General features: G+C 33.8%; 1 protein-coding gene across 1 annotated transcript in view; it reads left to right on the top strand.

The window, feature by feature from the left end:
* Positions 1 to 16349, top strand: part of LOC107443413 (uncharacterized) — a 159826-nt gene extending 143477 nt beyond the window's left edge. The window contains exons 64-65 of the mRNA XM_087160562.1: positions 11573 to 11788; positions 15655 to 16349. Of these exons, the coding sequence (XP_087016688.1) occupies positions 11573 to 11788; positions 15655 to 15798 (360 nt within the window). The 3' untranslated portion in view covers positions 15799 to 16349. The remainder of the gene's footprint in view (positions 1 to 11572; positions 11789 to 15654) is intronic.
* Positions 16350 to 16802: the final 453 nt, after the last annotated feature.

The raw sequence follows: 16802 nt of genomic DNA, 5'->3' as shown, positions 1-16802 counted from the left end.
AATCAAACAAACACAGTTTAAAGCAAGCTGCTCATTTAATTTTTTTGATTCCTTTTAGTTATTCAAGCAAAGTGCTTGAAACATTCATAAAAGCAACTCCACTGCCTGCTTACCTCAATGCTCAACCAAAACAGTGTTAAAATTCCAGATGAATGACATAGGGGTCGCTTCGCGGCACAGGTGCCCAATAAAATCAAAACACTAGGACTAGTAGTTATGTCATGCTTTACTTTTTTAAAAGCAAACAAAAGTAGTCTATGTGCAAAATTTACTTGTAGTTATTTACAGTTTTTTTTAAAATTATTTTGGCGTGTCTGGAGTAGTTGGCATCTCTGAATATAGCCCTTTTCCATGGAACAAAAGCGCAGTATATCAAAATTGTTTTTTTTTCCAAAAAATCTATCCGTTTAGGGATTAATACAATAAAACACGTTGGTATCTTTCGAGTGAAAATTTTTTAATTTAAATATCTTTTTCCTAACGTTGAGGAATCGGTTGTATCAGTCATCTTCCTTCTAGCAGCCCTGTGCAACGTAGTTTTCGTGTGGAGGTTGTGCATAGTCAAATAATTAGTAACGTTGGAGAGGGCATCTTGTTTCGGTTGCGTTGATGAACGCTGTAACTCATCTAGCACTACCATACCTGCCAATTTGTACAGTTGTGGAGAAAGAGTTTAAACAGTGTAAACCTTATAATACTTTAGGTATTAAGAATATTCTAAAAGTTAAACTATTTTACCAACACGAGTAACAATAATTGATTTTTTTATATATCTTATATAAAAAGGTTTGAACTATCGATTTGTAGTGGTAGGTAAGACAATTTTAGATATAATTTTTAAAATTTAGATTTTTATGTTCAAATATAAATATTACTACCACTACGAAAATAATTTCTAAATGTTGTACAAGTTGTCACCTATGCACTACCCAGGGATATCACTCAAAACAAAACGAACGCTATATCTCCAATGCATTCGACCGATCACCAGCTACGCAGCCCCTGCATGGAGCACAACCACTGTTACTCAAAGAAAAGAAACTGGAGATATCACAGGAGCCCCCAGATCTATGAGAATGAATGATCTAAGACGAGAGTTAAAAATCAACAAAATAGAAGAGCACATAGCTGAACTATGTGCAAGTTTCTTCAGAGATCCACTCTCTTGTCATACGTGCAATTACTTTAAAAATTTTGATTTTGAGCTCATCAAAGACAACATAAAATATAGCCCGGCAACCGCCTTTTTCCTGTCCGACGGAGTTTTGTCCCGTAAATTTTGTAAATAGCTGTAAATACTTGTAAACAATTTTGCGCATTTATTATGTATTTCTCCTTTTCTCTAAGGCTATGTGGCTGCTGTGCACCTGAGAAGCTCGGAGGTAATACCTCGAAGGGAGGCGAGGCAGTCTGCCACAAAACCTCTTCTCTCTCTTAAACTTGTTTGTTCAATCACACTACTTGATTTTAACTTTCTCTCAGTAAAAGATACTGAACCCCAACTTTCACCTTTCAGTTGTGCTTCTGCGATTTATTATTTATTTCCACTCAGATGAATTAGTTGGAGCCCCTAGCGGGGCTGATGCTAAGATAACCATCACATATGAGTATGAGTATGACTACCCAGGGATGCATACTATCAAAATACAATTAACTTTATCATACAACTCTACTCAAGGGGATCTCTCCATTCCAAACATGATTTTCCCTTCAAAACTAAAGATGAGCTTAGCTTAAAGATGAGCAAGATAAAGGGCTTGATTTGTTGTTACAACATACTACAACTTCATCGATATTTAGGACCTCCTAGAATACGACAAAACAGATTCAATGAATCGGTTAGTGGCGCTTCGCGCCAAAAGCCGAGATAACCCCAATATCTAGCATCTAACTACCCAGGGAGATTAAGCTTATTGTCAAAAAAATAAAAAAATATTGTAGCAATCATGAAGCTAGATTTTATCCTAATGAAATCGAGAACTAAATCTGTGAAGTCAAATTGTTACTTAATGCAATAAAATACGTAGAGATCCTTCGTTTGAGTGCTTTTTAACTAGAAGTAGCAATCTGCTTGTCATCAGAAAGATAATTAAAATACTGTAGCAATCGAGGAGTTCGATTTAATCCCAATGGAATCAGAAACTAAATCTGTGATGTCGTTAATACAATAAAACACGTTGAGATCGATTTGATTCTTTTAATTCAGATGTACCAATCTGTTTATCGTTTAATTAATTTGTTGTAATAGTTTTGTCTTAGAACTACATGAAAATAATTCATATCAATCGTGTTCTGTCAATCAGTCAGGCTTTTAAAATGTTTGCGAGCTAAAATGAACAAAATTTAGTTTTTTATACTCTATCACTTTTTAATACATTTGGTAGAAAGCGAAACAGTTGACCTCTACGTTATTAATCTCTTCGAGACGAGCGAGTCATATCAACGCCTCCTATAATTGAAAGCCTCCACACGGTTTGTTGTAGGTAGTCTGATCAGACCACTATGAAGGTAAACCTATTAGTGAAAGAATCATTTAATATAAAATCTATTAAAAATTGGAAAGTGGTAGAAATATATGTCTAAAAATTTGTTTAATTTCTGAATATAATTGGTTTGTTTTATTTACTTGTCAACCACTACAGATTTAATTCTCAAATATGTATGATACATTTCTCTCAAGTACTTTTAAAATAAACTCTCTAAGGCAGAAGGGAAGATTATAAGAACACTCGTCGGCGCCCCTAAATGCATTAGCAATAATAGTATAAAAAGGGATCTTAAAATTGATGACATCAACGTCTATATAAAAAATTTAAACCAAAATTTCTACGATGAAGCAAAAACCTGTACCACCAGCAATTTTAACTCACTCCTAGATATTGAATTAATTGACGACAACACTAAATTTAGCCCAATCACTGCCTTTTTCCTTAGGGATATGACGTAGCCCTAACACACGAAATACACTCTCGATTTTTGGTGCTAAGCACCACCTCTTCCCCCCATCTCCATTCCACCTCACTACTCCTCATCATCGAATTACTACTACAGATGAATCGGTTAATGCCGCTTCGCAGCAGCGCACCGAGATTTATACGATTTCTACCATTCTACCATTCTACTTTTAGAATAGAATTTGGGTTCATGCTTTCTTACTTTATTTAAACAAAACTGGGTGCCTAGGCAGCGCAGCGGCCCCTACCCCATATTTGTTGAAAAATAGGAGCCAGCTTACTAAGTATAATATATTGAAGACATCTATTACTACTCAATAATTCACTTCATGGAAAAGGTACAACTATATTTATTGAATATAAATCTTTAAATATAAAGTAAGAAAAACTACATTCAAATAAACTAAACATAACTCTTTAACATCACATAGCTCTTTCTAAACATAACATAAGAGAAGAAACATCCTCTAACCAAAGCAAAGATATAACTAACTAAAAACAGAAACACCCACTTCCTTCTAGCTGAGATAACAGGAAGTGACCTAACTTCTCCTAGGAAGTGACCCAACTTCCCACAGGAAGTGACACAGCCAAGAGGAAAATACTGTTTAGATTTCTATTTGTTTACATTTTCCCCAACATTCGGCCCCCTTTTCCTTTTGCTGTGCTAAAAAGTTACACTTATTTGTAACCTTGAGTTAAGTCCTTAAGTATATTTTATTACAGAAGGATCGCATTCGTTCTTTAACCGCAGGCTTTGTTAACAAGTCTGCTGTATTGTTCAAAGTTCTAACATATCTTAATTCAAAGAATTTGTTATTCACATATTGTCTCACAAAATGGTAACGAACATCAATGTGTTTGCTGCGAGAGTTCTCAACCTCAGATTTAGAAAAATCAATAGCAGCCCTGTTATCACAAAACAATTTACAGCTTGGTACGTTCAATTTGAGTTTCTTATCAGTTAGCACATTTTTTAACCACACTAACTCCTTGGCTGACTCCGATAAAGAGATATACTCAGCCTCCATGGTAGAAATTGAAACACTTTTCTGTTTAAAGGTTTTCCACAAGATAGGGATATCACCTACATATACAATAGTTCCTCCTATTGACACTCTGTCATCTCTGTTTGATGCATGGTCTGCATCCGTGTAGCACTTTATTGACAAATCTAAGATTTTCGACAAATCGAGCATATTTTCCTTTGTATATTGCAGATACCCTAATAATTTCAGTAAAGCTTGCCAATGTTTGATACCAGGATTTTCTTGATACTGCGATAAAATATTAACAGCATAAGATATTTCAGGTCTTGTCCTACTTGCTATAAAGGACACACATCCAAGAACACTTCGGTATGGAATGTTTTCCATTTCTGCTTTCTCCATTTCTGTTTGTGGGCAATCCTGCATTGACAAATTTAATCCTTTAGCTATTGGCAATGAAACTATGGGTATGTTGTACCACTTGCTAAAATGCTTCACTGTATTCTCTATATATTCTTTCTGGTGGATTACTAAATGACCATTAATTTTCTCAAATTCTATACCTAAAAGTTTCCTTGTTTCTCCCAAAACCTTTAATTCAAAATTTTGATTCAACTCTTTTAAAATTAGATCTATGTTCTTCTGACTTTTTCCCATTATCACAATATCATCTACATATAACAATAGCAACACATTATCTCCTGTGAATATTCCATTGCACCAATCTAATTTTTCAAGCTTTAATTCATATAACACACTAGTTACTTCAGTGTACCACTCACGTCCTGATTGATGTAATCCATATATTGCCTTTTTTAATCTACACACTTTTGATGGATCCACTACAAAACCTTCAGGTTGTGCCATATAAATTTCTTCTGTTAAGTCTGCATATAAATATGCACTTTTTACATCGACTTGACAGTGAACCCAGTTCATCAAACCTACAAAAATAGCAAAACATAGTCTTATGAGAGAAAAATTAACCACAGGACTATACACTTCGTAATAGTCAATACCCTGTTGTTGCTTGAATCCTTGCGCAACAAGTTTGGCTTTATGTCTCACAATTTTATTCGATTCATCGGTTTTTAGGTTGTACACCCATCTACTACCTATCACTTTAGTATCTTTCGGTTTCTCTACCAATGACCACACTTCTCTTTTCTTCATCATTTCAATTTCCTCTTCCATTGCATTCTTCCATTTTTCACAATTTCTTGACTCAACTGCTTCTTTGTAGCTTTTTGGAATATTATACTCAATTAAATTTGCTTCATCTTCTTGTACTATGCTGACTTCATTTCTGGTTACTTTACCAGAATATTCATTCCTACCACTAAAATCAAATATATCTTTTTCAAATTTAATTCCATGACTATCACAATATTTCTCAATGTCATTTGATGACCTAAATCGGTTTTTAGACCCTTCTATGAAATAATAAATATCATTTCTAGATCCATCTGATCGTTTAGTTGCTTTTCTTAACCAGTTTAAATCTGATACCTTCTTGATGCTTTCATGACTACAACTTGAGTCAAATTCTGGCCTATGAATAATATCTTCATCACTTGATTCTTCTTTTTCATTCCATTTTGTTCTTCTTGGTGGTTTTCTACTTGGGTCCAGGATGACTTCCACTGAAAATTCATTTTCATTGAATTTAACATTTTTTGTTTCTATCACTTTACGATCTTCAGGTAAGTAGATACGGTAACCCTTGGTTGAAAAAGCATAACCTAACATTATACCCTCTTTGGCACGCATTTGGAATTTATTTCTCTTTTGTTTCGGTACACCAACATAAGCCTTACATCCAAACACTTTAAAATACATTACTGGTGGTTTCTTTCCATACAACATCTCATACGGTGTTTTCTTTCCTTTTCTTGAAATTCTGTTCCACGTATGAACAAAACAACATACTGCTTCATCCCACCATTCTTCATTCATGTTACTATCCCTCAACATAGATTTAATGGCATTCAGAGCAGTTCTATTAAATCTTTCACATACACCAGTTTCTTCTGGCGTATAGTAATTAGTTCGCTCAGCACAAATTCCATGCTCTTCTAAGTATTGTTCAAATTGGTTACTGCAGAACTCACCACCATTGTCACTCCTGATACACTTTAATTTTCTTTCAGTCAAGCGTTCCATCTTTGCATGATAATTCTTAAATTTCCTAAATGCTTCACTTTTATTCCTCATAAGGTATAAAACTACTGCACGACTGTAATCATCTATAATTGCCAAAAAATACCTATTTCCTTCTTTTGAAGTTTTCGGCATAGGACCACAGACATCCATATATACTACTTCAAGTGGTTGAGAAGTACGACTTGGAATTGATTTAAATGAGATTCTATTGGACTTGGCAAGGAGGCAAGTGTCACAATTTTCATCTGGTTTTTCTATATTAGGTAATCCCCTTACACTCTGGTTCTTGCTAGTTTCCTTAAGATAGTCAAAATTAATATGACAATATCTCCTATGCCACAATGTAGCTATATCTGTTCCTGATTTACAAGTGCCAACATTAAATCCACTATTTTCAGCTTTTGGAGTTCCAGTTTTATATCTGTATGGCTTCAGGTAGTACAATCCGTCTTTTCTAGTGGCATAAAATAACTTCAACCAATCATTTGAATAAATCCATAATTTTCCTTTCGTTCCAACAAAATTAGCTCCTGCAGCTTCTAATCGTGAAATAGATATTAGGTTTCTTCGAATACTTGGGTTGTATAAAACATTTGTTAAAGTTATATTACTCATTTCTCCTCCTACTTTAACTGAAAATTCAACAGTTCCTTTTCCTAGTACCTTACTAGAAGTATCCCCAACAGCCAAAGCCATGCTTACATTATTTGTTTCTTCATAACTTGACATTAACGTTTTGTTTTTACAGAAATGTGTAGTTGCAGCGGAATCCAAAACCCATATTTTATCATCATTTTCAATCATGGTTTCACCAACTTCCACAGAGTGTGTTGAATAAGTCTCAACTAAAGCAGCTGTCTGATCGTTAAAATTCCTTTTCTGTTTACCCCACTTTGACTTTACATTTCTGGCATATCTATCTCTACAATTTGCAACTAAATGTCCATACTTGTGGCAGTGATGACATGGACCAATGACTTTTCTATTATTTTCTACAAATTTACTTTGAGATTTTTTTCTGTCTCCATATCTTTCTTCATCTTTACTTATAGAAGAAATGTTAAACGCACTAACCTCTGGACGAATATCAGCTTTCACTTGTGTAAGTCTGCTTTCTTCTCTTATCAGTTCTTCGGCAATTTTATCAATCGTAAAATCTTCATCCTTCCAACGATAAATTAACTGAACTATACCGGAGAACTCAGGTGGTAGATGCCTTATTGCTTGGAAGCCTTGAAACAACTGATTTAATTCATGACCTGCTTCACTAAGCTTCTTCACTGCTGTTTTAAGTCTAGCAATAAAAAGGCCTATACTTTCATTAGCTTGATACTTAATGCTAAAAAACTCATCAAGTAACTGAATGAGTCTGGCTCTTGTTTTTGGCTCAAAATGCTGAACCAATTTCTCCCAAGCCTTTTTACCATCTAAACAATCTTGAATAAGCGGTCTGAATTCTGGCTGAATTGCATAATACAATGTAGAAAATGATCTATCTCTTCTCAATTCAAATTCCTGTTTTTCTCTTCTTGTAGCTGAATCTTCCAACTCTTCTTCTTTTCCATCAATAAATTTCCAGCAGCCTTTATCTAATAACAAAATTTTAATGTCTGTTTTCCACCTGTCCCAATTATCATAACTTAATAAGTTAAAGCCTTCTGGTAGCAAAGCCATTCTCTATAAACGTTCTTCAGAATATATTTCTAAATATCAATACAATTTGTTCACGGCCCCCTTCTAAAATGTCTTGGCCCATAACCAATGTTGAAAAATAGGAGCCAGCTTACTAAGTATAATATATTGAAGACATCTATTACTACTCAATAATTCACTTCATGGAAAAGGTACAACTATATTTATTGAATATAAATCTTTAAATATAAAGTAAGAAAAACTACATTCAAATAAACTAAACATAACTCTTTAACATCACATAGCTCTTTCTAAACATAACATAAGAGAAGAAACATCCTCTAACCAAAGCAAAGATATAACTAACTAAAAACAGAAACACCCACTTCCTTCTAGCTGAGATAACAGGAAGTGACCTAACTTCTCCTAGGAAGTGACCCAACTTCCCACAGGAAGTGACACAGCCAAGAGGAAAATACTGTTTAGATTTATATTTGTTTACATTTTCCCCAACAATATTTGGGTTCATGCGCACAAGTGGATCGCTTTTTAAATAATCTGCGCAAACTACTAATAGGAAACCGTGTGGAAGCTTTCTGATGTAGGAAGTGATGGTCATATAGGCATTCTCAGGATGTCGATAATCAGGGTAAAAAAGAAAAAAACTCGTTGCCAAACTATTTTTATAGCAGTTTATTTGTGGGTGGGGTAATGATAGTTCGCTTTATTTAATTCAGAACTACTTAGATCGTATTAAAAATTGTATAATTACACTTTTAACACACATGGATTGGATGTGTTAGATTTAACGTGAAAGCAAAAATAAATGTGTCAAATTAGCTATGCCGAAACTTAAGCTACCGCTTTTTATTTTTCAACACCCTGATACTGATTCTTTACGAATACATTTGTGACTCACCCGTCCCGAAAGGGTTAATATTTTACTAAATTCAGGACTGTATACTACTGCGCTTTTTGTAAAATATTTTATGTAGCTCTAGATATTTAAAAACGAAAGCCTTCGGAATTTCAGGTAATTTAGCGAACATTTTAAATGCCTCACCACGAAAGAGCTGAAGAGGACCTTTGCTCTTCGCTTTTATCCTTTTTGCTGCACAGGTGAGATCTAGTTGAGATGATGACTCGTTCGTTCCTTGTAGTGGAACTGGGTGTCTGAGACCTTACGGCCCTTTTCCCATTCAGCCTGAAATTAAACTAAGAAACATACATGACAAAATTAAAGTTTGCGGAGCAAATGGAGTTCTTGAGAAAAGAAATATGGCACTTTGCCATTATTAGACAATAACAAAATTTCAAGTAATAAAAATGTACATGAAAAAAAGGTAAAATTAAAGTACAATGGGAAAAATAAACACTAATGAATATTTACAGTTTGGAAATACATACAAAAGGGGGGCGTGTTAAAGGAATGTGTGGATATGTGTAAGTAAGTGTGGACCTAAGTTTAGTCTCTCCCCTGCTCAGACCCCGAGGGGTTTTGAGATGATGACTCACAAGAGCTGGAACATATGACCTTTTAAATTCTTTATAAGTAGTGGTGTGGAAATTAAGTTTAAATCAATAAAAAAAAACATAAACATAGCTACCACTAGAGTAAATTTTTACAAAAAGCATTGATAGTTTGCAGCCCTGTAAATTGCACGCCTACCAACTGTTTAGCTCTTCAAAGAAGCTTTTAATGAGAGGCAGTTAAATCAAATGCATTGTCAACCCTAATGGGTCGCAGCCGTGGGGACGATGTATTGGTAACTTTAGTGTGATTATCAACCCAGAAACGAGTGGTATTACCAGGATGCCTGGCTTCTTTATTAGAACAGAGTCACAGACAAGGTAGTTGCCGAACTCTCTATCGCTTAAATAACATTGTCGTTGAAAGTTTTTTTTCTATCTCATGTGAATATATAAATAGTTGCATATATTTTCTATTTTATTACATCTGCGTAAGTGAAAATATTATTCTGACCCCTGTAAATAATATATTCTAATCTAGTTTAATCTCAATTATGTCCTCTCCTATCTATCCTATCTATTTCATCGTGTGTTCAACCGACTGGTTTCCCACTTATGACTTCACTATTTGGTGCTTGGCTTCCTCTCTCCAGTTAAGGCCGCTGCAGCCCACTGAGATTTGCTAATGTAAGGCTTTGTAAGCAGACTTAATAAGTGCCACCAACTACAAATTGATCGTAGTATTTCATTTTTAAAAAGTGGTGATATCTTTTTTTATTCTTGGATTTATAAATGTAATTTGACTATCACTAAATGCAAATAAATTCATGTTGCATATGAAAGCCAGTTACATAAACGAAAATGACTGTAAGCCATAGCGATTGTGAAAATTCAACGTTATCTACAATTGAATTTCAATCCACCCTTAACACTATCACTCACTGAAGGGTTGGCAGAGGTCTGAGATTTTTTACTTATATTTAGCTCACTCATCATTACACGTATCGATGAAGCCAAAATCATTTTAAATCGAAATTATTAAAATAAGACTCGAGTTTGAATGCAAAGATAGAAGTGACTACCAGATTACTTGTAAAAATAAAACCTTCCAGAATATTTGGAAGAGTTGGCAGAGAAGAAATTAACCTCTTCGGAACAAGGCAGTCATAAATGTTCTCTTACAGCAACAAATCATTCGAGAAATTATTAAAAGCACACTAGAAGATACCATTACAATGGACGATCCGATGGACCCTATACACTTAGGTTGACTTGATGTCTCCCCTCAATACCTGAACTGCCAATCCACATCTATTTTAACGCGTCATTCCCCTTTTATATTTTTCAAACTTGAGCATCCTGGGGGACTCCGTTGGTCTTCTGTTCTATCACCTCAACACTAATTTTAATTCATCTTGTTGTTGTTTTTACTCACTTGTATATTCGCTTTTAGCGTTTTTATCAACAAAAATAGGCGGGAAAGGAAAAAAGAAGAAAGTTTTTTTTATATATATATATATATATGCTACGGTGAATGACCGAAATCTGGAAAATGTCGACTTTTACCGGTGAATGTCAATATTCACGTAATCACTTTGTGTATGTCCGAAATATTTGTTAAATACCCTTATTTCTGACTCTCACCGGTGAATGTCAACAATCACATAGTCGCTTTGGTGAATGTCCGAAATATTTGCTATATCCAATTTTATATAAATTTTTTCGTTAATATTATCATATTTATTTGATATATTTATTCTATATTTTAATACTTACTGACGATAGACTAGAAGAAACATCAGTGTTTGGAGTAGCGGGCAAATATATACCGCGGGCAATGGCACTTGACCTTAAAGAAACATCAGTGTAGGGTATACCGGGCAGTGGCGCTTAACCTTAAAAAAAACATAAGTGTAGGGTTAAAATATCGAATAAATGTAATTATGTCTACGAATAAATTCATATCAATTCGAATGTAATAAATATTTCGGACATTCGCCAAAGCATATCTGTGACTGTCGACATACATCGGTGAGGGTCCGAATGTACAAGAATGTAAGGAAATATTCGACCTTTCACCGACGTATTTGGTGTTTGTTGACATTCACCGGTGAAAGTCAACAACCACCGATTTCGGTCTTTCGCCGTGACACACACACACACACACATATATATATATATATATATATATATATATATATATATATATATATATATATATATATATATATATATATATATATATATATATATATATATATATATATATATATATATATATAAACAGAGTCCCATAATTTCTACAAAAATTAGAGTTGTATTTACACCGAAATGTAAAAAAAAAAGTATTATTTTTCTATTTAGATGACATATAATGATGTTGGAGTGATTCAGCTGACCTTCTTGAGACTTCTGAGTCAAGAGGCTTTCCAGAATTTCACTTTCTCTTGCACCAATTCTATTGGCTGGTATGATCAGTCTGAGGATAGCTACAGTCATTCCATACAGATGATGGGAGAAAATGGACAGATATTTGGCGCGAAGGAACAAAAACCTCTCATTCTTCTCGACGGGTGCAAGGTACAATTTCTTTTTAATTTATAATTCGAATTCTGTTAAATAAAAGCATTTTGTGTTTCTTTTTTTATGAAAATTTGAAATATTATAATTTGTATATGAAAACAAATTTTTTGAAAATTCAATTATCCTATTCAGCACTTTTTAAACAATAACTGTGATCAAATTTTAACTTTGTAGTTTCAGGGACATTTTGAATGAGTCGCAATTTAAAATTGGCGAATTTTTGATATCTCGCAAAGTTGGCGATTATTACTCGGGTCAACGTTGCTTTTAGATCATTAAATGGCTATTTAATGATCTAAAAGCAGATCAAACAGGCCATTCAAATATTATGTCACCGGAGCCTATATTAGTGTTATTTGCACAAAAAATTATAATTGTAAAATTGTTAATAAGGTTAGACATCCTTTTTAAGTAACTCTGTCTTAAAATGTTGCCCATTTTATGGTTGTTGTTGTTGATCCATACTGTCTTTGACGTTTTTAATCATGATTTTTATGCGAATTTTAGTGATTTTAGCGCACAAGATTTTAGAATTGTGGCATTTGGAGATGATTTGCTGCTCTTAATTAGGCACACTAGCTTTTACAAGTTTGATCTTACTGGAACACAGATTTTGGAGAAGTTGATCTCGTGGTCTACAGATTATGAACTCAAGTTTAGCCATGAAAAAACTAAAGTGATTTCCTTCCCTAAGAGCGGCAGAAAGATCACACGTCTCCCTTGCATCAAAATGGGATTAAATGGAAACATTAAGAATTATAAAACCGTGAAATATCTAGGCGTCACTTTGGACCCCGGTATGACCTGGCTTCCGCATCTGGAGGATACAAAAGAGCGTATCACCGTTTTTAACCGCAACATGAGTGCCTACGTAAGAAGGACCTGGGGTTTAAAACCCAGAGTCCTGAAACGTATTTACCTCCAGGCCAGTGAGAGAATAATTACTTATGCCGCCAGTGTATGGTTCAACAAGGGGGTCAGGATGAGAGAAAAACTAGCATCAATCCAAAGGATCCCGCTGTTAACAATAACTAGAGCCTATAATACAACTAGCACCGAAGCCCTGCAAATACTTTCGGGAATCAAACCCATTCATTATAAAATAATTGACGAAATTTATTATAAAAGATTAAGATGGGGATGCCATTTAGACGATCTAAATTTGGATAGCACTAATTCAGCGCATGCACAATACCTAGAGTCTCTGCCACCCCTCAAGCACCCAGCTACTTCTCTCTCTGTACCCTGGAGCAAAGGAAAACCGGATAACAGCAACATCGAAATCTACACAGACGGATCAAAAATTGATGATAATGATAGCGAACCAAAGCAGAGTAAAGTTGGATACGCTATCGTACTCAAGCAAAATGGACTTACAATCGATCTAATCTCCAATAGATTAAACGGTGAAGCAAGTATTTACCTGGCGGAGCTGGAGGCTATTAAACAAGCTGTCATTTACATCAAAAACGAAAATTACAAAGATGCGAAAATTTATACTGATTCGCTGTCCTCGTTACAAAGTCTAAATGACGAAAGAAATCGAAGTAAGATTATTGAAGAGATCAAAGTAAATATAACACCAAGTATAAAACTTTACTGGGTCAAAGCACACATTGGAATTGAAGGTAACGAGGAGGCGGATCAGCAAGCCAAAAAGGCCACAAGCTTCAGTCGGGTGGGAACGATGCTCCCAGCGGAAAGAGCATTCATTATAAGATACATTAAGCAAGCCACAATGAGTAAATGGAAAATAGATTGGAGTGAATCATCAAAGGGCAGGCAGACATATAATTTCTTTAAAGATCCCACACTAACTCGCCTGCAGTCAAACTTCTATTTAAACCAATTCTTAACGGGCCACTGGGTTTTCGGAATATATCAACAGAAATTCTTCAATAAACGAGCAAATTGTAAATTTTGTGGCAGAGTACAAGACATTGACCATCTCATAAAATTTTGTCCCAAATTCCAGACGATCCGTGGCAGAAAATGGGATCATTACACTCAACATCAACTTTATGCTGATATTGACTGCAGGGGGAAAATCATCGAAATTCTTAAATATACCCTGGATGATCTGCTTGCACCTGACTAATTTTATCTGGTTTTATTTTTAAACTTTCGGCTTTTAGGTTTTCTAGTTTTAAATTTCTGCTTTTAGTATTCTACTTCGGCACTTACCGTTTCCATGACTTTATTCTCCCCTTGAACTGGCATCTTCATTATACATGGGGCATTCGAAATGAAATCTTACTCTTGGTCAACTTCAGTACCCTCTGCCTTACCTGGTGTCATCTTTGAGTGTTATCCTCTTAGTGAAACTTTGTTTTACCTTGGAGCATTTTTAATCTTAGCCTTGAAAGGGAGACACTTGAACCTTTAGTCGACTATTTTATTTATTCTACTAAGCTTATTTTAGTCTTATTTGCTTTTTAATGTGATTTTTTATATTTTACCATTTGATGTAGACACGGTTTCCAGCAGATCACCGAAGTCAAGCATCACTGGCTACGGTCAGTGTGCGGGTGGGTGACCACTTGGATCAGTCTACGTAGGGACCGAGGGTGTGCGGTATTGGTCCTCGTTAAACTGTGCTACCGTGAAGTGCTCGACTTCACGCGCAGGTCGTCGGGCTACCGAAGCGGGGGTGCCATCCCTTCCGCAGAGGATCAAAATTGTGATGGCATGTCTTCGGATCATCCTCCGGGATGTTTCCCAGACCGTCGCCAATAGCCCATCGTGCAGCTCTAGTGCGACGTAAATTAACAACAACCAACAACAACCATTTGATGTTTTACATGACCTTACTTTTATATGTTTTTACCTGTATTTTTGACACTTTTATTGTCGGTTGATTTTATCCACTTTGATGTTTTAAGCACTTTTAATTTTTATTCTGTTTTATTTTTATTTTATTTTTTCGATTTTGGGATTTTTCCTATGTGTTTTAATCTTTTTAATTTCTTACTTTTACTTTTCTGTAGTTTGGTAGTGTTTAGTTCACGTGCAAACGGGTGAAACCCTTATCCGCAAACTCCTTCGGGGGTAGGTCGGTTACTATTGATCTTAAAATGTAGTTCAGAAATACGTTATAATATTAATAAAAAAAACAGTAATTCTCTTAGTTTTAAACTCTTAAATAAAAAACGTAATAATAGCAGCACGTGAAAATACCTTCAAATTAGAAATACAAAAATATTTAAAGAAAAACAATACCTTTATGACTTTTATTAATTTTATACAGATGATAATCAAAACAATATGGAAATGAGGAACAATATGGAAATTTATAATGTTAATGTAATTTTTACAAAAAATAACAATTGTACACCGGTTAATAAGATTAAACACAGACATAAATAACTTTATTTTAAAATGTAGCGTAAAACTACTACGTAATAAAAAACAACAATTATCTTAGTTTTTTACTCTTAATTAAGAAAACGATCAAAATAAAAAAACATAACCTTAGCAGTACGAGTAAATTAACTTTAGGATAGGGATATGCATTTCATTAATTTTATGCTGATGACAACCAAAACAGTGTGGAAATCAGGGTGGGAAAACTGGATCCTACCATGTGATTTTCCGCCCAATAGAAATGCACCGACAACACTGTAAAACTGCATTGGACCATTATGTTTTTATGTTATATAGATATATTTTTATTTTATTTATTTATGTAAGTAATATTTTTACAGATTACATTTATATGTGTTACATTTTAATACATTAAATTTATATATGCTATTGATTATATATCATAATTTTGCTTGTTATATGCCTTATTTTTACATTTAGGAATTTTTTTTCTATGTAATAAACCTTATAATGTCTAACCTAATATGTCCTATTTTTAGACAAGAAAAGATTCCAACAAGTCCGTATTCGAAGTTCGAACCACAAATATGAGGCAACTTCCTCTGGTAGATTTTAGACCTAAAGATTATGGAAACAAAAATCAGGCCTTTGGATTCGATGTTGGTCCTCTGTGTTTTAGTTGAAATGTGTTTTTTTAAAAAAAATGATGTTTTACGAACTCAAAGTATGAAAATTATTTAAACTGGTTTAATTATGTAAAAAATTATCATTTTTAATTTATGTTGTTATCGCTTGCATTATGTTCTTATTCCGAAACTATCCCAAAGAAGATGTTTAGTTTTTTTTTTACCATTATATATCGGCGCAGCTTTTTATCCTCATATATCAACATAAGATATTTTTATTTCCGAAAATTGATTGAAAATGGATCCTTGAACTATATAAAATACTAAAATAATCTTGAAAAGTTACAAAAATATTAATAAATAAATATTCTAATGTATGGGGATGAGCTAATATTTTGGTTTTAAAAAAGAGAAATGATTGTTATTATGTATTAAATTAATTTTATTGCTGTTTGTGGTTGTGGCGTTCAACTTCTTTTTGTTCGAAATGTAAAATATTTTTAACTGGACTATCACTGCCATTATATTTTGTGCTCAAAATTCTTTGATTTTTCTTTCAAAGAATTTAGTATGCATTTTATATTTGTAAATAAATTTTTTGACTTTAATATGCCTGCTTTTTATATCTTATATAAATTCGCATTCCATATGATTTCGATGAAGGGTTAATTTTGTAACAACGTCTTTTTATTAACAAGGCTTTTCTGTATTTCTAACAACTATTTTTCTTAGAAATTAATAGAAAATTATTCTTAGTTAACCAATTTTAACACTTTTTTAGAACAATTTTTATTTAAGGATAGCAAACTGTTTCATTTTATGGAGAAAAAAATTAAAATTACGTTGGTTACCAAACTTAAAGTTGTTCGACGAGGGCTAGGTCATCACATAAAATAACTGTTTTCACGAATAATATGCTATTTTCATAACTGTTGTGATTTGAAACAATTTATGACAGTTAGAATAATTTAAGCTACTTCTTATCCAGCATTCTATATGCTGATTCTGAAAAAAGCGATACCTACCATTATCTGAGTTCATAAAAATTAGCAAAAAGCGAG

Source organism: Parasteatoda tepidariorum, chromosome 4 (assembly GCF_982258835.1).
Source record: "Parasteatoda tepidariorum strain Cologne lab strain chromosome 4, Ptep-v5.0, whole genome shotgun sequence".
In the NCBI taxonomy this organism is placed as follows: Eukaryota; Metazoa; Arthropoda; class Arachnida; order Araneae; family Theridiidae; genus Parasteatoda; species Parasteatoda tepidariorum.
This window is presented reverse-complemented; position numbering and strand designations above follow the sequence as displayed.